The sequence below is a fragment of the Polypterus senegalus genome, chromosome 13, assembly GCF_016835505.1.
Source record: "Polypterus senegalus isolate Bchr_013 chromosome 13, ASM1683550v1, whole genome shotgun sequence".
NCBI lineage: Eukaryota > Metazoa > Chordata > Cladistia > Polypteriformes > Polypteridae > Polypterus > Polypterus senegalus.
The window spans coordinates 43,426,201-43,450,735 of record NC_053166.1 but is presented as its reverse complement, the minus strand read 5'-3'; the positions used below and the strand labels follow the sequence as shown (position 1 = coordinate 43,450,735).

At 34.6% G+C, this 24,535-nt stretch overlaps 1 protein-coding gene and 1 long non-coding RNA gene across 2 annotated transcripts in view; one reads left to right on the top strand and one right to left on the bottom strand.

Annotated features, from left to right (window-relative positions):
• Positions 1-2,596: 2,596 nt before the first annotated feature.
• LOC120542795 lies at positions 2,597-15,102 on the bottom strand. The gene is made up of 3 exons (XR_005636238.1): positions 15,006-15,102; positions 11,364-11,437; positions 2,597-2,983 (listed from the first exon to the last, which is right to left on the bottom strand). It is a non-coding gene; the product is annotated as an uncharacterized LOC120542795 (long non-coding RNA).
• A 2,629-nt stretch (positions 15,103-17,731) lies between these two features.
• The window catches only part of pdlim4 (PDZ and LIM domain 4), a 66,679-nt gene continuing 59,875 nt past the window's right edge, over positions 17,732-24,535 (top strand). The window contains exon 1 of the mRNA XM_039775448.1: positions 17,732-17,910. Within this exon, the coding sequence (XP_039631382.1) occupies positions 17,818-17,910 (93 nt within the window). The 5' untranslated portion in view covers positions 17,732-17,817. The remainder of the gene's footprint in view (positions 17,911-24,535) is intronic.

Below are 24,535 nucleotides of genomic sequence, written 5' to 3'. Positions count from 1 at the left end.
TATTTAAGAATGTAGTCAAGAAGCAATTCTTCATGCAGAGAGTTGTGGGAATCTGAAATCTACTGTGACATACTGAAGTAGAAGCTGAAAACCCTTAAAACCTCTAAAAAGTGTTTCAGATTTTGGGACAACTTTCTATTTACTAACAAACAAACTTGATGGACTGAATGGTTTATTCTCATTTGTCAGACTGCTTATGGTCAATGTGGCCACACATGTTGTATTTATTTATTTAGTCTTTGTTGAAGGCAACTTACAGCATTTAAGATACAATTGGTGAAATTTCTTTTCCTTTTCCAAATAGAACATGGGCAGGTAAAGTGGTTACACGGATTCAGTAACAGGATTTGAATCCACAACCTCAGGATATGAAATCCAAAGTCTTGAATGTAGTATAATCACTACATTATACTGCCTGCCACTAGTGTCATATAGGCTACCTTATTAGTGTACTATACACAAGGTGATATGCACATCAAACCAACAATGACAACAGAATAAAGGAAACAGAACACCTTCCTTGGACAAAAAGTACAAAACTCATACTGTACAACTTTATATAAAAATGTGTCAGCAATGTTACTGCACTGAAAACTATACTATAATTTATAAAACACAATTTAAATATATTCTTAGCTGTAGGTTCAGAGCTAGTCACTTTCTCTTTGAGGGGTGTATATGTGTGTCAAAGTGATCTTTTGAAAGGTGCAAGCCTGGCAGCACATATATGTCAGGGTGTGAGCTTCACAGTCACAAAATATCTGACTGGTCAGATCATATTCTATTTTGAACAGGACTGATATGATTGGCAATTAAATTAATTGCACCATTATATAACTAGAATGACACTCTGTGTGTAACCATGTGCACAGTGCATTTCTTTACCAGCAAATTTGCATTGGTTATGGCAAAAAAATTAAATACTAGACCACTGTTTTGTTAAGAAAATAAGCTGAGACACCTAAATTCATGCTGATATATGGTACTGTCGTGAGAAACAAGATGTCTAGTCAGCCTACCAGTTACACAGACCCAATATCACACTCAAATGGGCCAATTTGAAATCGTTATTTAATACATTATTTTTTCTGTTTATTTAGTGCCTTCTTGGTGGTGTGCAAGTGGGTTGACACTTCATCTGAAGTGCTATTAGGACTATAATAAATGTACACAAAATTGGCAAATTAAAATACATAAAAGCAGAGAGTATTTTTTGAAATAAAGTAGATAGTTGTATAAACAAAAGACAAATTATCGGCCATAAAATTAATTTAAAGAGTTTTCTTTGATTTTAATCACCATTAGGAAAATAATTAGGGAATGCAGTACAGTTTAGATACAATCCTTAAGAATTCTGAATGACTTTGAAAAACAATCAATCGGTGTAAGATAATTTACCATATATCAGTAGACCACTGCTTTCTGTGCCTCTTATTGTGAAGATTTACATGCTAGTAACTGTCGTACACTTAGAAACACAAACAACTTTTTTTCTTACTGACCTAGACTGCAGCTATTCAGTACTTGAAAGAATTAGTGTGAACGTGATTTGGCTTCAACCACCATTCAAGGTAAGCAGTCCATGTTACAGAAACAATTAGTGATTTAGTAGCAAAAGTATTATAGGGAAGATCACAGAGTCTGCAGCAAGTTGATATAAGCAACTATTATTCTATATAAAATTAATTTAGGAGGTTAAATAATAAGCCATTTATATAGCCAAAAAATCATACAAACCACTAACAAAACCATCTATTAATTACATGGCCTCATATATTAAGGGTCGCACAAGGTCATAGAACTAAGAAAAATACCATAGATAATCAGTAAAAGGTTCATAAAAGAAATGAGATGGTAAAACAAAGGGCCTTCAGTTCTTGCATATCGCTGGCTTTGCATGTTCTTTCTGCTTAGTAAGCTTTTATTAGTAGCTCTTCACAAAAACACTTAAAACAGTTCATTCATGTAAGAGAGAATGTTTAATGTGCAGTGTAACTAAGGGGGCCCTATAAGTATTGCTTTTTCCAACACTTTCTCTAAACATGAGTACGGCAGTGCTTAGTGTGGCTGCTTCAAAGGTTCAGACACTGGTTCAATTTTTGCCTTTTTTTGGAATCTGCATATTTTTCCTTTGTCCACATAACTTGTCCCTGGGTACTCTGGTTTCCTTCCACCCCCATAGACACATGCTAGAGTAACTAGCAACTGTGAATTGGCTACTACTTGTGATTAAGCAAGGGTATGTGTGTAAATGTGTCCTGTGATGGACTAGAGTCAGCTCCAGGGTTTGGTCTTTCTCATGCATGATGCTCATACGATAGGCCCTACTTTCAGAAAAACTGGTAATAGAAAAAATGGAAAATGTGTATGAACATATCTAAATACTAACACATTTGTTCAAAAGCAAATGGTACAGGCTGTGGCCAGATCCATAATACAGACTCAAGGGGCAGCACTGGTAAACATCACAACATAATGCCACTTTCGAAAGACTGAGGAGACAGACACTGAAAAATTGGTTCTGATGTGCAGTGCCCACAGAGCTGGTTAGTGTATAGACTAAAGCAGTTAATGAAGATAAGCATGATTTATATAATATAATAAAAGTAAGAAGAAAACTTTCCCTGTGGTATATGAGAATTACAAAGTGAACAAATTGACAATGACTTCACAAAAAGAAAAACATTATTCACAAATTATGTAATACATTTTTTTATGAAATTTATCATAAAAATAATAAAAGGAAGCTGTATTCAGACTTCTGCCTGGCTCTTGCCTTTGTGGAATTTTTACATTCTTCCTGCGTCTGCATCGTTTTTTCCTGAAGTTCTCTTCCTCTGATTTTCTCCTACATCCCAAAGATGTATATACTAGGTTAACTGTTGACTCTAACATGGGTCAGTGTGAGTTAGGTTGCCCCATTTAGGATTGGTTCTTGTCTTGAACTGGATGTTGTCCGGATAACTGCCTCAGTGTAACTAACCTGGAAAAAGCAGCAACAAAATATGCATGCATTGGTACACTGATCATCATTTCCAATCAAGAGTACTAAGTGAGAATTAATCCTAGGTGGAATGCCTGTGTACCAAAGGACAATATTACTTTATCTTGTATTAATTTAGCACTATATAATAACTAAACAAGTAGTATGGTGGTTGCTGCTATTGCTTCAAAATTCCAGAGTGCTGGATTCAAAACCCAATCTGGTCATTACTTGTGAAGAGTTTGCATGTTGATCCAATGTGTGAACTCCCTGGGTTTCCCTGCGGTGGCTAATACAGATTGTAGGTGGTTATCATAATCTTCCAGCTACAACAGCCTAATTGAGATTATTTCCAACATCAAATGATAATCAAGCTGATTTTTGTTTATTGCTTTTTATGACAACTTTAAACTCTAGAGCAGGATGATACAGCAGGATGAGATGATCTGTCCCTCTCTTTGTTTTCAAGATAATGATCATCTGTCAGTTGTTGTGGGTTACAATACCCTTATTATATATAAGCTCTTAACTACCTTTAAGCCATTGATTTGCTGATGGGCTGACATACAGAGCACAGAAATGTCTGCTAATGTCATTGTGTTTGTTTTTGGATTAAATGACTGCTCCTGTCTGAATGACTTTACCTGTGACTATAAAGTTTTTTTACTCATAAAATGTTGTTGAGATTGCTACTATGCAGCAATGCAGTACTTTGTACAGTCCCTCTTCCCTTATACTTTTCTTTTTTATCTGCAAAAATGTAAGGAAGAACTAATCCGGCAACTTCAGGTGGACACTTACAAGCTTATGAAAGTGATATCATCAATAGATAAAAAAATATAGTGTGCCACACTAGTAAACCAGGTGAACTGGATAACTGGGCTTGTAAACTTCAAATGAAAGAGGGAGGCATAAAATAGTAGACATGAATACCTCAGAGAAAAAAGAAGGGTGCAATTCACACTAAAACAGTTACTTCAAATTCCTATAAAAAATAAACAATATTACATTATATACAAAGCCCTCTGAATATGTCAATGCCTGGGACCCCACTATATTTCTGTAAGAGATGCCAGACTCTTCAGCACATTTGAGATTAAATTCACTTACCTGCAAGGACAGATCACTGGCCTGCATTCCACTCGAGAAATAAAAGAATTCATCCACATGTTAAAAGTTAAGCTGCCTGGTGAGTAAAGTACCAAAAAACTAACATAATGGATCACTGGCACAACTGACAAGTAATCTTCTTGGATATTCTGCCTGTGCCACACAATCTTTCTGATAAAATTGAGAAGATCAGAAGGTTAAATATATCATTCAAATCTTGACACATAAAATTAAAGGGCACATTCTTTTGGTACATTGGGATGGCCTTTAGAACAGTTGATACTGCACTGTGAAAATAAATGTATCTAAACTGAAGGAGCACTGATGTGCTAAGATGTATGAGCAAATCATTTGAACATTGGGAATCAAATAATTGAGTTTATGAGAACTAATAATTAATAATCCACATAAGGCAGTAATATTAGTGAATTAAAAATAAATACATAAAATAAACAATGTTAGCATCCATATTATAGCTCACCTATATAATTCAGGATCAAGAAAAGCCACTACCTACCATGGCAAAACCAGGCAAAAGGCAGGAAGAAACACCTGGCTGGACACACTAACACACACTATGCTCATTCAGAGTGGCCAGTTAACTTAACTTGCAAATCCTCAGGATGTCATAGGAAAACCCACACATACATAAGGAGAATGTACAAGTAGTGCCAGGCTGAGATGTGTTTAATTTTGGCACACAACAGCTATGAGGTGACAGCACTAGCTACTTTGCCACTATGATGACATCATTAAATATAGTAAGATACAAACTGTTAACCTGCCACAAAGAAAACAGCACAGAAAAAGTAATAATAAAAAACTTGACTGTTTTAATGCTAAAAAAAATTCTTTAATGGTTACATGTATCTGCACATAAATATGGCATAATAGGAGTATAAATATGGCATAATAGGAGTATCAAAAACCTGACTAATTCCTCAGAATGGGGATAAGTATGACATAAATGGGCAAGTTTTATTTAGAAAAGCCAGGCAAGTACTAAGAGGTGTAGAATCTATAAACTGAACAAAATAGAGAATTTAAGTTTACATCTATCTCTAAAGAGAGATGAGCAACATTTTAATAGGGATTAGAACAGAAAACCACAAGGATAAGATGTAAAACATTAGTGATGTGTTATTACACCCCATACACAGAGAACATTGCTAATAAACAGCTTTATAGTAAAATAACAACACATTGGCAGGGAGGACACTGTTATGGGTGAAATGTATTGCCAAAATATACAAAGAAAATATTCAATGAATAATCTAAAATATGAATAAGAATTCATAAAATCAACAAATGTTTTATAGGTATCTAAAAGTGGTAACTAAAGAAGAAAATATTTTTTAATTTGTTGTAATATTCAATCATGTAGAAGGCTGAGATTACTGAAACATTAAGATTAAGTAATCTTTCCATATAAATGAGCATCTCAGTATTTTTTAGACCAAATTAGCCAAAAGCCAAAGCTATTAAATTTAATATTAAAAAGGCAAAATTTGAACCAATTCAGCTGAGCCTAAAAAACAAATGGGGATAAACTTGTCTATTTGAAATAATGATCAAGTTTAAAAAGATTAGTTTATAAAATGCAGAACAATTTTATTGCAAACATTAGAAATCACATCATAATAATACATTTCTGAACTAAATGAAAAAGGAGATTAAGAAAAACAAAACACAGAAGAAAAGCTCAATGAAAAACAACAATAGAACTTACCTTAGGGCTTGAACACCAGATCAAAAGCTAAATTGGAAATGAAAAATTCCAAAAGGTTGCTGGAAAAGAATATTGTTAATAATGCAAAAAAAGACCCATAGATTCTTTCAGTAGTTTGGCAATAAAACAGCAGTCAAGGAGACGGTGAAGAGCACCAATAACAGAAAATGGGGAAGAAAATACAGCACTAAGGAAAAAGAAAAAAGGTAACGTTACACTATTAAACCTACAAAATCCAAATGTAAAACAAACCCCACTCACACAAAGAGAGAACATGTTGACTACATGCAGACAGCAACCAGGTATGGGTTCTGAACCAAGGTTTTCTAAGTCCATGCAACACCAGATGTAACCGCAACATCACCCATAGCAAAACATTTACCTAAACTTTTTTTTTTAAAATGCCAAGAAATAGTGAGAATTTTGGTCATTCTTAATTACTAATAGACTAACAGAGAATGATGTTCTACAAACATAAGATAGATGAAAACGCTTATGTATACAGCATATTCCATTAGAATGTACTTTTTAGGAATCTCTGAAAAAATGTTAAATTCTTAAAAACTACAAACTGCTAAATTTTCTAAAATTACATTTAAAAAGTTACAAAGCTGATCCTTGTAGTTACAGACAAGCTCAATTTACCTCTATTAAAGGTAAATCAATAGAGGTGACTGCAAAAGACAGCAAAGTGGCCATCCAGTACACTTGTGTAAGAGGAAAATGGGTTAGAGGATGTAATTAAAGTATATAAAATTAAGAGTGATGGGGCATGCATTATTCACTAAGAGTCGGGTATAGTAAAACAATTAAACTTCAGCCTTGAATTAAATGTAAGGATGTTTCGGCTTCTTTAACATGGTGTGGCAGCTAAATCGCTACACAAAATTGAACAAATTAATAATCTGGAGATAAGCAAAAACATGTGAGTCTTGGTAGACTCCTAACAGTCCACAAGACACACATAAATAGCATTAAATTATTTTCCGCACACTGACTTTGGTTTCAAGGTTTTCTTTAAGAGGGTGAAGACAGGTCTGTATCTTTTATATATATATATATATATATATATATATATATATATAAAATTTACATGCAATTGAAAGACAGTCTAAAACCAAACCTTCACTGAAAACTTACCTTATCTTTTCACATAGCTCATGACTGATCTGAAATTTGAGAACCTGGTTCGGCAGTCCTGAGTCTTGAGTCAGAAAGCAAAAGAGCTGGAAAAAACCTCAATGAATCACACCTTGTACTATTGTACAGAGTAATTTTCTGTAATTTGGTAAGGAGTAGTTGAAATCAATATTTGCAGCTGTCATAATACAGAAGACCCCATAAAATATTCTGACTAATATCAGTCTAGTCACACTGATATGATCAGTCTGTCTAAACCAGTTGTCCACAAAATTGATGTTTACTAAAGCTTCTGCTATATTAACTTTATTTTCTTACTCAGAAGCTAATTCCTTATTTTAACATATACTTTTGCCTTGTTGTTTAACATGTATTTATATTCTGTTTCAGAGAGTTCATAAACTGTTTGAGGAATTCTAAAAATTATTTCCTGACAATGTACTTATAGGATATTAATTCATATAAAATGATGGAAAAGAAATGTTTATTCAAGCACTTAGCAGTTATCAACAAGGCTTTGAGACTGAACAATTGACAACTCATGAAATGATCAAACTCTTCTATGAAAATATCAATTGATTAGGGCTTGCTAAGGTAAACCATTTTTTTAGAATTAAAAAACATCAGATTAACATGAGCTATGAATAACCAGTATTCTGATAAAAAAATAAGTAAATGATGAATGAGAAACAGAGCTTTCATTCAGTAAGTGCCATCATTGTCCATCCCTAACTCCCCACGTCCCAATCCCAGGAATTTAGTTTCCAAAAAACTGAAACCAGATTGAATTAATCAGGCTTACTTGCTTGGATCTAGAACAACACAAAGATTCATCCATGCTAATTATAAACATTATCACTTGTGATAATTTAATGACCTTGTAGGACTGATAAACTTAAATTACTGGCAGGATTTTATATCTGCTTCTCTTTAGTGAGTGAGTAAGTAATAATATTGTCACAAAAGTATTAAGGAATAAAGCTGCTTGGCAGACTTTTCTGGCTGTTACCTTCTTTACTGCGATTAGCTGTGGTGGTCACCAGCTGCGGCACAATCTGTTTGGAGCGCACATCAAATGAATGGAACGTTTTCACAAACTAACTGGCACTTACAAATCTGCTAAATATGCTTCTGAGCAGAACAAAGGAATGAAATCTTTTCTTAGATCATGGACCCATGCCGTTAATATGTGTAGAATTTGGATACAATGACTTTAAGCATACTTGCCACAAAAAAGCGACAAAGATTGATATTGTTGAACTTAAAATTGAAAAAGTTTACTGTACAGTGTAATTAGAAACACATGTTAATGTTTTTGATTACTCTGCTTGTGCATCTCATTTCTATTTGATATTTCAAGCAAGCAGGAAGCCAAAACCAACATCACAAACAATTATGTCAGACAAAAGATCAAGAATATGGAAATTAATACACAACTGTGGATGTGGCAATTTGAAGCTAATTAAGATTTCCATGAAAATTCAGTCCATCCACTTTCCAAACCTACTTGATGGAGAATGTGCAAACCTCACACAGTCATTGACCTGTTGCAGGATTTAAATCCAGGTACCTGGAATAATAAACCAATAGCACTAACCACTGGGTAATCTAATGCTTACATGACTCAGTCTAGCATAATTCTTAACTGCTAAAGCAAGACTAATCAAAAGGCTGACAGCTTCTAGTGAATGTGATTGTTCCAGCAAATACTATCTGTATAACTTGTAACAGTTTTTGATCAGCGGCACTAAATAAAACAAGAATGTCTGAAACAAATTTAAGGTCCCACAATTCACACTGCATGTCAGAGCAAACACCAAGCCATGAAGTCCAAGGAACTCTCTGTAGACCTCCGTGATTGAATTGTGGTGAGGCAGTTTAAGGCTATAAAACCATTTCTAAAGGTTTGAGTGTTCCCAGGAGAAGAGTGGCCTCAATAATTGTGAACTGCAAGAGCTTTAAAACCAAAAGGATTCTTCTTGGATTTGGATGTATGGCCAAACTGAGTAACTGGGCAAGAAGGACCTTGACCAGGAGTTGACCAAGAACCCAATGGTCACTCTAACAGAGCCTCAGAATTTCTCTGTTGAGATGGAAGAACCTGTCAGAAGAATGAGCATCTGAGCATCTCTCCACCTACCAGGCATTTATAGTTGAGTGACAGAATCCGCATTTGAGTAAACGGCACATGACAGCCCACTTGTTTGCCATATGTTATTTAAAGGACTCTGAGAGCATGAAGAAAATGATCCTCCAGTCTGATGAGAGAAAAATTTAACTCTTGGTACAGAATTCCAAGCATTATATCTGGCAAAGAGCAGGCTCTGCTCATCCCCTGCCTGATGTCTGCCTACAGTGAAGCATGGTGGTGGCAGCATCATGCTATGGGGGAATTTCTCTGGTCACAATTGAGGGAAGGATGAAAGCAAACAAATACAGAGTGGTGCTTGAACTAAACCTGCTCCAGAGTGCACACCACCTCAGACTAGCGTGATGGTTCACCTCTCAGCACAATGGCCTGTAGTATACAGCCAAGACAACTCTGGAGTGGCTTCCAGGCAAGTATGTCTATCCTTGAGTGGCCCAGACAAAGCCCAGACTTAAACCCTATAGAATGGGGGTTCACAAACTCGGTCCTGGGGACCCACTATGGCTGCAGGTTTTTGTTTCAACCAGCTTCTGTTTTTAATTGGATTCCTGGACCAATTAAGTGAACTGTTATTTCCCAGATTCTGTGTTTTGGGAACAATATAGAAATTAGAAAACTAAGCTTGGTAAGAAAACATTTTATTAAAAAGTACTAAGCAGTTATACAGGAATAATGTATTTTTTTTCTTTTTACCAATATTTTCATCTTGATTTTCATTCTACTTTTCCAGGTGTTCTACTTGTTTAATTAATCCAATTTTTACTAATTAGTGGGTCTGACACTAAGGTAGTTGCAGCCTTTCATGATTCAGTGTTGTTTGCCTGGGTGTCTGCACTGCTCGTTTTTAATTATCATTATTAAGATACAATGAAGGGAGGAAACTGCACAGAGAAAGGGCAAAATATAAAGAAATCAACAAAAGAGTTAAGCATTTAAATCTATAGCAAAAATAGAAATATTTCTAAAAGTCTCTCTATTATAAAAAAAAAATCTTGAGAGGGCGACTAGGGAGATGAAATGTGATCTTCTCGGAAGACAATCTGACATCCCGTGAAAGACACTTTAACGTCACCCGAAACAAGGCAGTGAGACACCATTTAAAACAAGTTCACGGACATCTGACCTAGCAGTTGTTGGAATGTATTTACAGAGACACTTGCTCTTAAAACAACAAGAAGCAACAAGCAGAACGCGCAGCTCTCCAGCAGCAGCAGCAAGCCAGCAGATGATCTGAGCACTTCACCTTAGCGTGCGTTCAGCCCCCCCACCCCCCTTCTCCTTAGCTTGTGTACAGATCACCCCCCCACAACACGAGTGGCAGAGACACGAAGTGGCAAAAATGCAGCTGCTGTACAGGCTTTTAAATGATGGATGCGCAGCGTGACAAACATAACAGGCAGCTTGCCAGCAGCAGCAGCAAGACAATATGATCTGACGGCATCTCCTTAGCGTGCATTCAGCCGTCCCTTTCACAAAGCGAGCAGCGTTATACATCCAGCGAGAAAGAGATTTAACCACACCCGAGGCCCGAAATAAAGAAGTATTGTTTTTACAAAAGTTTTAAAGTAAAAGTGAAAATAATGCATATGTAACAATTCCCATGAACATAACAATCTCTTCAAATTGTATATCCGGTAAACCAAACTTGGGGGTGGGCGAGCGAAGAGAGCAGGGGGCGGAGCCCCCTAGTATTATAAATGTAAAAGACTGCTGCTGTATTTTTCTGAATGTAGAATATGAGAAGAGAAAAAAAAATAGCTAATTAGATTAAATCAGTGTTATTCGTTGTTGTCAATGATTATGAATCTGGTTGGAACAAAAACCTGAAGCCACAGTGGGCCCCCAAAACCAACTTTGAGAACCTCTGCTATAGAATATCTACAGAGAGACCTGAAGATAGGAGTTTTGCAGACATTTCCTATTCAGTCTTAAGGAGCTTAAGATGATCTGCTCTAACTACTTAAAAGAAAAAATAGGAAAAAAACAGAACCTCTTCTGAGGTTTTGTGCATTCAAACTGTCAAAATCCATCTTTTATTGTATCCTGTTTGAGATCAACAGCAGCATTTTACACCTTCAATCCATATAACACTAAGGTTCACAATGAATTTGGTACTAAATTACAGATTCCATACAAAAACAGAATCCGTCTTTTTTGCATATGCTAGAGAAATTTGGCTTTGCAAGTCAATATGACATCATGTCTTTGGACTGTGAAATGAATTGACATCCTTATTAGAAACTCACACAAACCTGAGAACATGATTTTCTCACAGCATTCATCCCAAACTGGATGTACGTCAGGGACCGGAATCTAAGAAGAAGGTCTGTAAAAAATAAATAGATTATTGTTGCTGTATGATCGAAACACAGTCAAAGAACAGGATTTTATTTAATATTTTCCAACATACTAGAAACTTAACACATTAAAATAAAGGAATTACATATATGTGTTAGGTTAATTGGCAGCTTTAAACTGGCCTGTATAAAAAAGGGTGCATGAACAAGAAAATGTGCCTTGGTGATGAAGCTGCATTCCTGAACTGGATTAATCAAGTTTAATAAAGTACGGGGACAGTAAATTAAAAATATTAATTAAAATGAGCCATCCACAACCCTGTAATGCAAAAGATGAGTTCAGAAAATAAATGGAAGGATGAATGGCTAATCTGGTTAATGCTTATCAGTATACAAAAAGAAAAAGATGTAGGCTTTACTGTTATTAATAACAAATATATCCTCTTCTGTTTTCTTCTGCAGAATACAATATAAGCTTCTAAAAGAATATTTACTGAAAAAACAGAAAGTGTTAAAAAGCAAAGAAATCAGATTATTGCCACAATTGTCTATGCAGTATATGTATTGTGCTGTTGTCAATAAAACAAGGGCAAATGTTAAAAAGAAAGAAAAAAACAGATGTAAATAATCTATATCACTATAACAAAAAATCAACATAATTATTTGAGACTGTAGTGCACGTCTTCTCTAAAGTTTTAGTTTAAGATTTAGTTTAAGTCAGAATATGTTTGGACTGACGTGCAAAATCTGGGGGTTATAAGCAAATGACTCCATATCATTTGTAAATTTCCTACTCATTTAGCCCAGGGAAAAACCACATATTTAAACAATTAACATCTTTGAATTTTTATAAAAGCCACTTCAGGTAACATAAAAATCACTACAATTAGGCAGTTTACATCTGACATCTGGAAGAGCAAACAGGAACTCAACTGACTGTAGGTTGTGATGACAGATAATTGCACATTACTGAAAAGATTTCTCAATGTAGAAAAAGCACATATCACTGATTAAACAAAATTAGAATGTAGAAAAATAACTCCCCTTACAGCCAAAATTTGCAGCCTTGCCAGAAAGGAAACCAATTAACTTTAATCTATGACTAAAGAAGTACAACACTATAGCATAGTAGTCATCACAGGTAACTCAAATTTAGCTCACCACAAAAAATGAACTGGTGAAAGTGGGTATGAAAAATGTACAATACTAAAGAAAGTTTGTTTTTATGTGGTTAAATTATAATTACAATTGGTTGCATCATCTATGCAACTGCAAATGGAAAATTAGGTAAAAGTTACTTCAATGCTAAAAAAAAAAAGAAAAGAAAGTCTTAGACATAACATTTTTAACATCCATCCATTTCAAGGCTTTATCCTTTAGAGCATTGTCTGAAACACTAATATCAATCATTAAAGCAGGGGATTGAGAAAAGAGGTAGAATAGGAACACATTTCATTAAAATTAAGCACAAACATGCCCACAATCAACAGTACACAATATATAAAATCTCACATTATTAAACTTGTTTCATCATTTTAAATAAAGTTATTTGAGTGTGTAAAAAATAGATACTGAGGAGTAGCTCTTAGATTTGTTCCGGAGGATCAAATTATTCTTCCTACAATTTGTTCTTTCAAATAATTCCTGCCTTTAACTGGATACTTAATTGTACATGATGACATTTCTCAAATTATATGTTTAATCTGTCATTCCCATAATTACCAATGATGAATCTTTACTTTTTAAAGATTAAAACAAGTGTGTGTATTTTTGCACAATTAGCCACATATTCTTTTTTCTTATGATTCTGATTACATATTTATTTAAGATGATACTATTATTCGGTTAAGCCCTGAAAACTTATTGACTGCTGTAATCCTTCTGACAAATTAAACAATCTTGATGTGAATTCATTTGATTCTACCTGTACCCTTTAACTGTTGTATGTATAGGCCCAAGGGAATTAATTCCCACTCTAGAGGATTCCAACATTACAAAGCAACTGGTACTCTTTAACATTCACTGTCATTTACAACTTCGTCTGTGTCATTCTATGTAAGTGCAAGAAAAAGCTAAGACATTGTGCCACAGTTATAAGTATAGCTGCCTTATACAGTAGTCCCAGAGTGCTGGGTATGAATCCTAGTCCACACTTGTGTTGACTTTGCATCTTCTCCTTGTGTAGGTTGAGTTTTTCTTTCAGTACTTGGGTTCACCTCCCATATTCCGTGTCCATGACTGTGTACTCCAGTATATGAGAACTCCATTAAGAGTTAGTTCCTGCCTTGCAATGGATATTGCAGGTTCAGGCACCAGCTAATGAGACTCTGAACTCCATTGGGTGAGTTTGACAATGAATTGTTATTGGAGTAACTTGCACAGTAAAAGTTTCATAAAAAGAATATATAAAATAAGACAAAATCCCTATAATGGATATGTTTATTTAACAGTGAATGATTCACAGCCATACTTTCAGAAGAATCACCTTCCTGCTGTTATATCCATGGGAATTGCCTTGTAAAATAACGATAACTGAAACTAGCCAGGGCTATAAATTGCATTCACTCTTCAAGTGTACCGTGGTGTGCCATGCCACCCTCTATGATGTCCTCTTACCTTTTGCAAGGCTCTATATATCTAATGTCCTTCGGGTCTCCACCAGAATTTCTAAACATTCTTGGGCTTGTAAACTAAGATGAATCCTCCAGGGTTTATAGAATGCAAAACTTGGTGTACCTGTGTCACATTTTGCTGTCATTACCTGTCCAGCCCCACTAATCTTCATAGTAATATGATACCTACTACAGTTCAGTTTGTACCCATGACCACCTATGTTGTTGATACTGTAATATCGCTTGAGATTCACATATTGTGTTCCTCCAAAATATGTTGTCGATACTGTAATATCACTTGAGATTCACATACTGTGCTCCTCCACAATTGATCATTGGGCACTGATAAATGTACATGACGATTTGCATGAATATAGCTTGCTTTAACATTACCTCACGTAAATGGGTCTGGAAATGTATGAATCTGCATGTTACCTCATGCATTGTAATAGTACTCAAAGTGTGGTGCAAAATTTGAGAAGTAATTGGTTGTGACACACCCAAATCATTACTTTTGCAAATCTACATTTTTTATGTGATGTGCTATCAAGACTTTTATTTAAGCAAACGGTGCACAGGTTCTTCATGTAGATGGATCAATCACATAAATGTTATTCCATTGCTGTCAAATCAATATCTTTTCACAAGTTCTTTGCTGTCTAGTATTTTCAAAAATTCCACCTTTCCCAGGATGTGTGTGTTGATTTCTGCCTGAATGCCATTTTCTGGCAGTTCCTAGCGAGATAGGACAGCTCAAAAGTGAAAGTTATATTTTATTAAAAAAAACAGTGGCACTAAATTGGTTGCTGTTTCACAACAGTTGGATCTGTTAGATTTGTGCTTTAGTTCACAAAGACTTTCATTTACAGTTTAAAGACATGAATAAGAACAAGAATGAATTAAGACTTCCAATGTACTAGTAACATAAAACTTAAAATTTAAACTTTAAACTACCTGTTAGGTTGAAGGACATCTCTAAACTTACTTTGAGCCTGTTTGTATATTCTGTAATGCCTGCATTCAAGAATGTTTCCTGCATTCCCCCAATTGTAGTATTAAACTATGTGGCTCTCCAAAACCCTGCACCTGGTAAGTGGGTACAAAAATGGTTAGATTTTGAACAAGAAACCCCTAAAACTTATGAAAACTAGCTAAATAAAACAAAACCTACTTTGGAAATTTGTAAAAAATACACTGGTCATGAGAACAGATACAAGTATAAATAATACTAAACTAGAAAAGACAGATTTCAAATGTACTCATTTTTGCACATGGCATTTATGCAATTACATGGTATTATAGAAAAATGCAAGGATTATTATGATCACTATTTACAGTTGCAGTAGTTAGGGCTGCAGCGTCACAGCTCCAAGGTCATATGTTCTCTATGTTTTTTCCCTTCAAGTAGTCTATTTTCCAGATCTCATCCCAAAGACATTAGTGTAAAATGACTGGATGGATAAGAAATGGACTTAGCATGAGTAAATGCAGATATGTCCTCTGATGAGGTGACATTACATCTAGGGTTAGCTCCTGCTTTGCGTCCAATGTTGCCAGATTCTGCTCTGCATGATTCTAAAATGTAATTACACTGTTTCAATGAAGTTCACATTGAAAAAAATGTTTTATTTAATGTGATTTTTATTTAATTTTGGTGCTGAATCCAAAAACAAAAAGAATTTTTATCTATCACATAACATTTTTTCACAAAACACATTTTTAGCTGTCAGTTATAGGATTTTATTGTTTTTGCACTATAACTAATTAAATATCCATATTTTAAAAATATTTTTTTTGGATTTAATATTTTGTAAGATTAAAATCTATGTTTAAAGCAAAACAGTTACTTTATTTGACAATAAGAATCATATATGGGGACTTGACAATTCTGTGTGTTACTGTGTCAGCAGTCAGAGCATACAAACTTCCCATGTTTCCTCTGTGAGTGGGACAGCAGAGCCAAAAGTGTACGTTGGGTTCAAAAGTAATGGACAGAAAAAAGCTACAACATGGTGCCGAAAGCATCATCAGACGTAGCCGGATTGATCCAGATAAACCAACACTTCATTTTAAGCTTGGTTTAATGAAGCAGTTCATTAAAGCCATATCAAAAGAGGTAGTAGGTTTCATGTATTTGTACCAAATGTTTCCAGTTTGTTGGAGTCTAAACTAAAAGAGGGCATTTTTGCCAAACCTGATACTAGAAAACTGGTTTCTGATTAAATATATGATGGTGCAACCTGGATCGAGAAGCTTGGGTATCATTCAGGTTTTTAGGTAACAATAACGATTTAAATTATAAACAAAATGTGAAAAATGTATTAGTCAAGTTTCATCAAATTTGACTGCAACATGAGCCTCAAAATTCACTTTTTCAATTTGCAGTTGAATTTTTCCTTGAAAGTCTTGAAACAGTGAGTGAGATGTAGGGTAGCAAGAACATGAAATTAAGGTACACAGGAATGTTTGAATGTAAATATGATGGCAGACTACTGCTGGATGATTCATAGGGACACACCAGAAAAAGTGTGCACATATGAACGGCCACCAGATAAATTCAGATCAAAAAAGAAATGACACAATCTACCCAGGTTATATGCAAGTCAATGAATATGTGTTGATTTCATACATATGTTGAAAAATAGCAGACTGACTAAACATTTTCATGTTAAATTGATTCAGAACAATACTGCATACTTACATTTTGATTTATTAAACTTTAAATTTATTTTCAATTTGTAAATTTTGGTTTTTTAAACTTTAAATTTATTTTCAATTTTGTACTTAAATGAGACATATAGACATATTCTAATGATATTCTTGTGAAATAATTCTTGGGAAATAAAAATAACGCTTCACAATTAAAATATTTTTGTGTTTCATTTTGTAGGTCTATGATTGGATATACATAACGTAACATTTTAAAGTCCGTTTATCGAATTTAGGGTCACTGGATCAGTCAACAAACACTAGGCAATAATCAGCCCTGGGTGGGGTACCATTCGCTCAATCCTTTTCACGCAAACACACCCACACGGCTCAAATTAAACTAACCTTGCGTCTTTTGTTATAAAGGAGGGCAGGTGAAGTGCCAGGAGAAAAACACAAGCACACGAGGAGATCGTGCAAAACTCAATGTACAGTGGGCTGCGACTGGTCCACGGTTGATTTACAACTATGAAACGAGTTATATTATTATATTACATTAACACAAAACTATTTAAAACGTCGTCCACGTCGCTCTTTGAACGAGAAAGTCGCGAGAGAATGTAAGACGACAAAACACGACTATAGTGGAAAGCTTTAGTCTTTTGTAAAGAATACTACAAGGTTGAAATACAACACTGCCCTTTCTTAGCGTTTTTACTAGAGTACAAAAAGTCTTAGCTGCTTATAAACCTTTTTTTACGTGTCGTTATTTGTGAGACGGTTCTCCCAGGAATTTGTAATCTTGGAATCAGAGACGCCTAACACTTGCCTTAAAAGAGCGAGGACTCTTTGGGAAGACAAACTGATTAATTCTTTTGACAGGAGAGCCCCAGCCGATGCAATGCATTGTGGGATACAGGTCCAAGCTCGATGTGCTTCGGTCGACTCGGGAGCAGAGCTGTTGGCTCCAGTGTATGAGAAGTGCCCACCCACTATCGTGGGACGGGGCGGGGCTTCTTACGTGTGGCTTCGTGTTGCACTTGATAGTGCCTTGCTGCTTGGGCTGAGAGCTACTGTTGCTTAGCAGCTTGGTCACGAAGCAGCGGGAGACGTCGCCGTACTCGATAGAAACTTTTGCAAGCTCCAATATGCCACAGAGCGTTCTTTTAAATGGACCTTCACCTTGGGGGTTCAGACTCGTAGGAGGAAAGGATTTTAGTACGCCTCTAACAATTTCAAGGGTGGGTAGTTTTTTTCATTAATTATACTTTTTAATTTTGAAACGATACATTAATGGTACCTACATAACTATGAAGGATGTCACTGATAAATTATATATATATAATAACTGCAGTTGCTGGAATTGATTTTAAAGGTGAATAAACCATTGATAATTTAGAATACATCACAATAACTGACTTCCATTGTAATTTATATATTTTACCCAGTCACATACAGGCATATGAAACAACTCATTGCAGGTTTTAATCTTTTAGAATTAAAATTAAAAAGCCATTTTTGGCATACATGCACATTTTTCGTCGCACAATTGTTTTGGCTTTCTCGAATAATTACCATTATAAAGTTTGTTTTTTTTAGCTGGATGGTGCTAGTGGAGTTGATCAGTAAAGATGTGCTGTGCTTTTTGCAGTATGGCCCTGCAAAGATTACAGCTTTCATGGTCTAATTGTTGGTTGTTTGGCTAGAAATGCAATTTTAGGATTTCCTTTCAAGTAACTGGCCATCGGTTTTACAACGTGGAACATTCTGTGACTGTGCTAATGGATCCTTATGTGTATTGGAAATTCATTTCTGGGATAATATTACAAAAAAATTACAGTAGTAAAAGAACAACGTCAGAAGAAATCTACAGACACTTTCACTGTGTGGAAAATTGTAATTTAATAACTTTTTAAGTGAACATAAAAATGCAGAGTTATGACACATCACTCTTGTGGTTGTATTTCTAAAAAAAGCATTTTTAGGTTCCACTGTAAAGATGAAAGTCATAACATTGTTAATATTTCCAAGTTACGGAAGATTATGCATTGAAGGCTTTATTTGATTTTAAAATATATTTTAGCATAGACGTTTTTAAATTCTTCTCTTTATTAGATGAGTGTATTTTAATTGCTATTGTAGACTGACAAAGGGAAAAAGGAAATATCTATTTTGTAGATAACTTTTGTTAATACTATACATAAAACTTTATATGTAATAAAATGTAAAAGAGTGGTTTACTTATCATAAATAAATGAACTTTTAATCTAGAATTTGACATAAAGCCTTGGAGGATCAGCAATAATAATCAGAATTGTTAACACGTACATGTCCATAAATCAGGATTAAATAGTATATTTGAAAATTAAAAATCATATCATGTATATGCAACAAAGTGCTGACATTTAAAGGTGAATGGAAAGCACCTACCAATAGTAGTACAAGTGTATGTACATTTTAAAATTCCTAGGTATAATCAAAGCAATGTCATCTAAGGTACTTGACTTACTTAATTTCACATTCATTTCATTTCAAAGTTTATTGCATGTCTCCCTTAAATTAATAACAGCAGTATTACACAGACAGCAGACCGTGATTACCACACTGTGCATTAAATACAACTCAAGAGGATATACTGTATGTAAGAACTGTCTATCAGCTATGCTTATTCAGTTGTCAGTTTGAGAGGCTTTTGAGTAGTCATATATCCTGAGGATAAAAACTGTCTCTAAATGTATTGTGCAAGTGTGAGTTCTATACACTTTTCCACAACTGATGCAGGAGAAAAGTGACTGTACAGAATGGCTAATGTCTTTAAAAAACAGTCCTTGCATTTCTAAAACACCATGTGATGTATGCATTCTGAACAGAATGGTTCTGTGTACCAGTATTATTGCGAGACAACCTCATATTACTCTCTGTAGTGTTTTGCAATGCAAAAAATACCATACCAGGCAGCTAGTAAAGATAGACTTCATTTTTCACCTGTAGAAAGTGGCATAAATAGATGAAGACATTTTGACCTTCTGTAAACATCTGAGAAAGTAAAGGCTTTTGTAGACCTTCTTGATACCAGAACTCTGTTGTATGCACTTTATGTAATGAGGGATGGTGAACTGCTGACCTTCTCCACAGCATCCCAGGCTGTGGAAATGGAGTGTGATCTGCCCACTTCTTTCCGAATTCTATGATCAACAACTTACTTTTGATAATGTTAAGGGATATATTTATGTCCTGGTATTACTGTGTCAGAAGGCAAAGCTCTTACATGTAAGCTGGCTCATCATTGTTAGTAATCATGCCTATGGTGGTGTTATCGTCAGCAAATTAATAGTGGAGTTGAAGCTCTGTCTGGCTATGTAGTCATGGGTGAATAGGCTGTACAGCTGCTGGCACAGACAGTACCCTTTGGGATGTCAGAGCTGAGGATCATGAGGGAATGTTTTTTTGTATATTTCATTATGTATCTTTTTTTCATTGTCATTTTTTGTTTTAATAATATGCTACCCTGAACTGGATTAATCGGGTTCAATAATGGGTAGGGGAATGGATTTATTTAATTCTGTAAGTTATGAATTTGCTTTTATACAAGTAACTGTTAAGTTTTGTAAGTCAGAACCTTTGCATTACATAATTTACTGCTTCAATCAAGTTCCTGAATTATCATAGCCTGCTGCAAAGCTGAGGGGTATTGAAATGACAACAAACACTTAATTTAAAGCTGTGCCATTGTGTTTACAAAAGATAAAACTACTGCCTCACATGTTCATTTCTCAAATGGGACATTTTTTGTGCAGGATAAATGTTTTCTGCATGTTTAAAATATCTAGCCTATCTATCTATCTATCTATGTTTAGATGGGTTTCATATAATAAAAGAGTATGCTGTACAATCAGTTGGGTACTCTAAACTGTTTTCTTTTAGGGTTTTTGTTATTGCCATATATAGAGGAATGTTTAATCATTTGCATATACAGTACCTCTTAAAAGGCAAAATCTGTTAGGTTCTACTTTTGTTTTAGATGGTATTGTAATTTAGGTAAATTTATATTTTTAAATCACTACTGCTGATGCTTAATTTACTACTAATAAGAATATTTTCACTTGTCCTGTGATCTTGTTAAAGGTGGTGTGTGTGTGAAATTAAATTTCTATTCATGTACCAGTTGTATATTTATTGCAGGCAGCTGATGCAATTATGTGTATTTTAAATACTGCCACTTTATTCTATGTGCATCATTGTAATAATAATAATAATAATAAGATGTGCAGTATTTTACAGAAAAGCAAATTAGTGTACCTGTGTAAATCATAATCAAGTAGAACAGAACTGAAAAAGCATAGGGGAAAAGAAGAAAATAGTTGTTCATAGTGTGCTTGTACAGGCTGTAAGCACACATTGTGCAAGTCTGTGAGTGACTTTTATGTTTATATCTGCAATATTCCAGCTTCTCAGTGTTTATGGAATCCAACCATTCCTAAACTAAATATTTACCCATAAGTACTGTACTGTCACTACAGAGTAAAGGAACTTTAATAAAAGGATTTTCTGAAGAAAGTCTCAATCAAAATTACGTAAACTGTTTTTTTCTGAAAAGGAGGTTAAGTAAAGAGCAACCACATTTTTTTAACAGAATTCATTGAAGAGCCATGCTACTTCAAGATATACATGTATGATATTTCTTTAACCACAAATCCCAACCTGGTAACTAATTAAAGAATGAAAAAACATTATTTTATATTGGAGGATTCTCAATTCGATTTATGCCTGATCCCCAGAGAGCTACAGGAGAATTAAATGTTCAAAATGTATATTGTTAATATGCCCCTATCTGTACTCTCATAAATTGTTACTTAGATTGGATTAGATTATATAAACTTTATTAATGCTCTGGGGAAATACAAAAAATACTTGGAAAATCTGTGCATCTGTAAAACTGTAAAGGTAAATGTTTTTGCATCATATCCTATAACGAGATACAGATTCAAGTACTTAGAAAATTAAATTATATTTTAAATTTGGCATTACTGTAAAGGTAATAAAAACACATATGCAAACATGTGAAAGAACATTGTAAGCAATTTTGAAAGTCAGTGACTTTTACTGATGTAATCTAATTCTGTGTGAGAGCTAAAGCCTAAACTAACAATGTAAGACACAAATCAGAAAACATCCCTGAATGCTTATGCACACACAACTATACTCAGTCCATTTAATTTATGTCTTTGAGATGTGGGCAGAAAACAAGAGTACCTGTAGAAAGAGAAAAAAAAAAACAAAAAACAAGTGGACAAGGGCCGAGCATACAAACTCCAGATGAAGATTTGTGAAGTTATATGTCAAACTCAGTTTTTTGCAGCTGTGTATTGGTTAATTTGTTTTCTCTTTTTTGCCTGGGCCTAGAGATAAAAAGAAAAATCATATATTTCTGTCACACGTTATTTTGAAGCATTGATAGCCAAAATTATTTCCACATAAATATTTACGTTAATAGATTTGTTGGATGTGTATACAGTGTACTGGATTTTATTATTCATTTTCTCTTTGAGCCTGGTCAGTTTTTATGATTTTGGCATATGTGATTTGCTTTATAAATTTTATTAGATTGCCTTGCAACAAAAGATTTTTGTGGGGAGTGCTTAATTATTGCTTTAGCATGCAAATTAACTTTGATATATACATTTACTTTTTAAAATGTCCTCAAATTTGTTTTTCACACATTAATATAATATTGCTTGTCAATAGTTATTTATTTCTATTTTAACTATCCAATTAAGTACATTTAATTAAATACAATCAGAAAAAGCTCTAGCCCCATTTGACAAGTGACAATGGCTTTAAATGACCTTTTGTTCATAACAAACACTGGGTAATGCCGTGTTGTACAGAAAAAAGCCATTTACTCATATAATTAATCAGTTTATTTACTTGTCCATATATTTTTCTGGACTTTTTAAATCAGCTTTTTTAATGCAAGTAAGGCATTTGTTTTCTTTAGATACCTTCTGCAGTGGTTCTTTTTACAGATTTATAATATGAAAGGTAGTAGAGTGTTGTATAGCCATAGATTGACACAGTAGAAAGTAAGGTGAAATTACACCTTTTATTGACTAACTAAATAGATTACAAATGCAAGCTTTCGAGGCAGCTAAGGCCCCTTCATCAGACTGATTAGCTGCCTCGAAAGCTTGCATTTGTAATCTATTTAGTTAGCCAATAAAAGGTGTCATTTCACCCTACTTTCTCCTGTAATATGAAAGGTGGCACTGCTAAAAAATTAAGCAATTGTATAGTTAAAATCATATCAAATTTAAAGTAGCATTCCCCCAAAAAAAGTACTACCACAAGGCACAGTTCCAATTTAAAAATAATATTTTTCTCTGGGTAGCCACATTCATTTTTTACCATTTATGATTTTCACTATTTGCAGTAAATATTTTAATAATAACTAAATAGTAATAAATCATTTGTGCAAGTTTTGTGTCTGGGAGTAAATGGAAGACTGTTTTATACTGGTTTTCTTTATATGCATATCCATACACTCAACATTTGCCCCTTTCTAATACTAGACATTTGTGTAAATGGGTTAAATAACAATTGAACAGGTCAAAAGGCAAATTTTCAAACTTTGGGCCTCTAACACAAGTCAAGTCAAGTTGGGGAGCTTGCACTGATACAGTGCGTTGCCACACCCACTACATAACGAAACAACTCGGAATCCTGGTTTGCAACCCCCCCAGGCAGATGCACGGTCCAGTCCCACCCTCCTCCGGAAATGACCCTCTATCTGCCGCAGCCAGGTGTTATGTGGGCGACCCCTTGGCCTGGTCCAGCCACTCGGGTCCCCAACAATAAGGATCTTACAAGCTGGATCACCCTTGGGGAAACGCGTCACATGGCCGTAGTGCCGTAACTGACGCCCCCTCACAATGCAGGTAATGTGCCTCATTCGGGATTCCATGAGCAACTGCTCATTCGACACAAAGTCAAACCAATGGTCACTGGATAGCGTCCATGTCTTGCAACCATATAGGAAGACAGGAAGCACCAGGACTCTAAAGACTTGAACCTTTGTCCTTTTGCATAGATATCAGGAGCGCCACACACTCCTTTCCAGCGACCTCATGACCCCCCTTGCTCTCCCAATCTGCCTACTGAAAAAAGCCACTAATACAACAGCTTTTAACTTTTCTGAATCATAAATGGTCATTCACCTTTACATATTTAGAGCTATTTACAATTCTTTAAGTCTAGACTATTGTAAACTTGTTTTAAAGATTTGTATGCTTAGTTAATTTGTGACTCTAAATCGAGACAGTATTTAGTAAGTATGGATGTTTGTTAATGTACCTAATTATTGATTCTTAATCATACTTGGCATGTACTTAACACTGCCACCTGAAGCGCTCTACAACTTTTCAGTGATTAGTATGTTATTTTTAATTATTATTATTTAACAAATGCCTTTACCCAATATGATTTTCAAAATGTAGTGCACGTAGAATAAAAATGAGTGGTTACAACATTGATATAAGAATAAATATACTGATGAATTAATACTGTTTTATTACATGGTCTGACTTTAAGTAATTACCACTTTTTGGGGTGATTTCTTTCTGTATTACTTACTGGTAAAAACATGTTTAAATATACTAACACAACTGTATATATTAGGTCTTAATAATGCCTAAATTATTGTAGTTGTTTTCAATTTGTATTATTTTCAGTGGGCTTTCCCTAGTGAATTGTTTTACTATTTAAATCACATCTTTTTTAATTCAGTAATTTTGTCTTGGCTGCAAGCATTAGTATACAACATGGTTTGAAAGACACAGATAATCAAAATCTCAGTAGGTGGCCAATTAG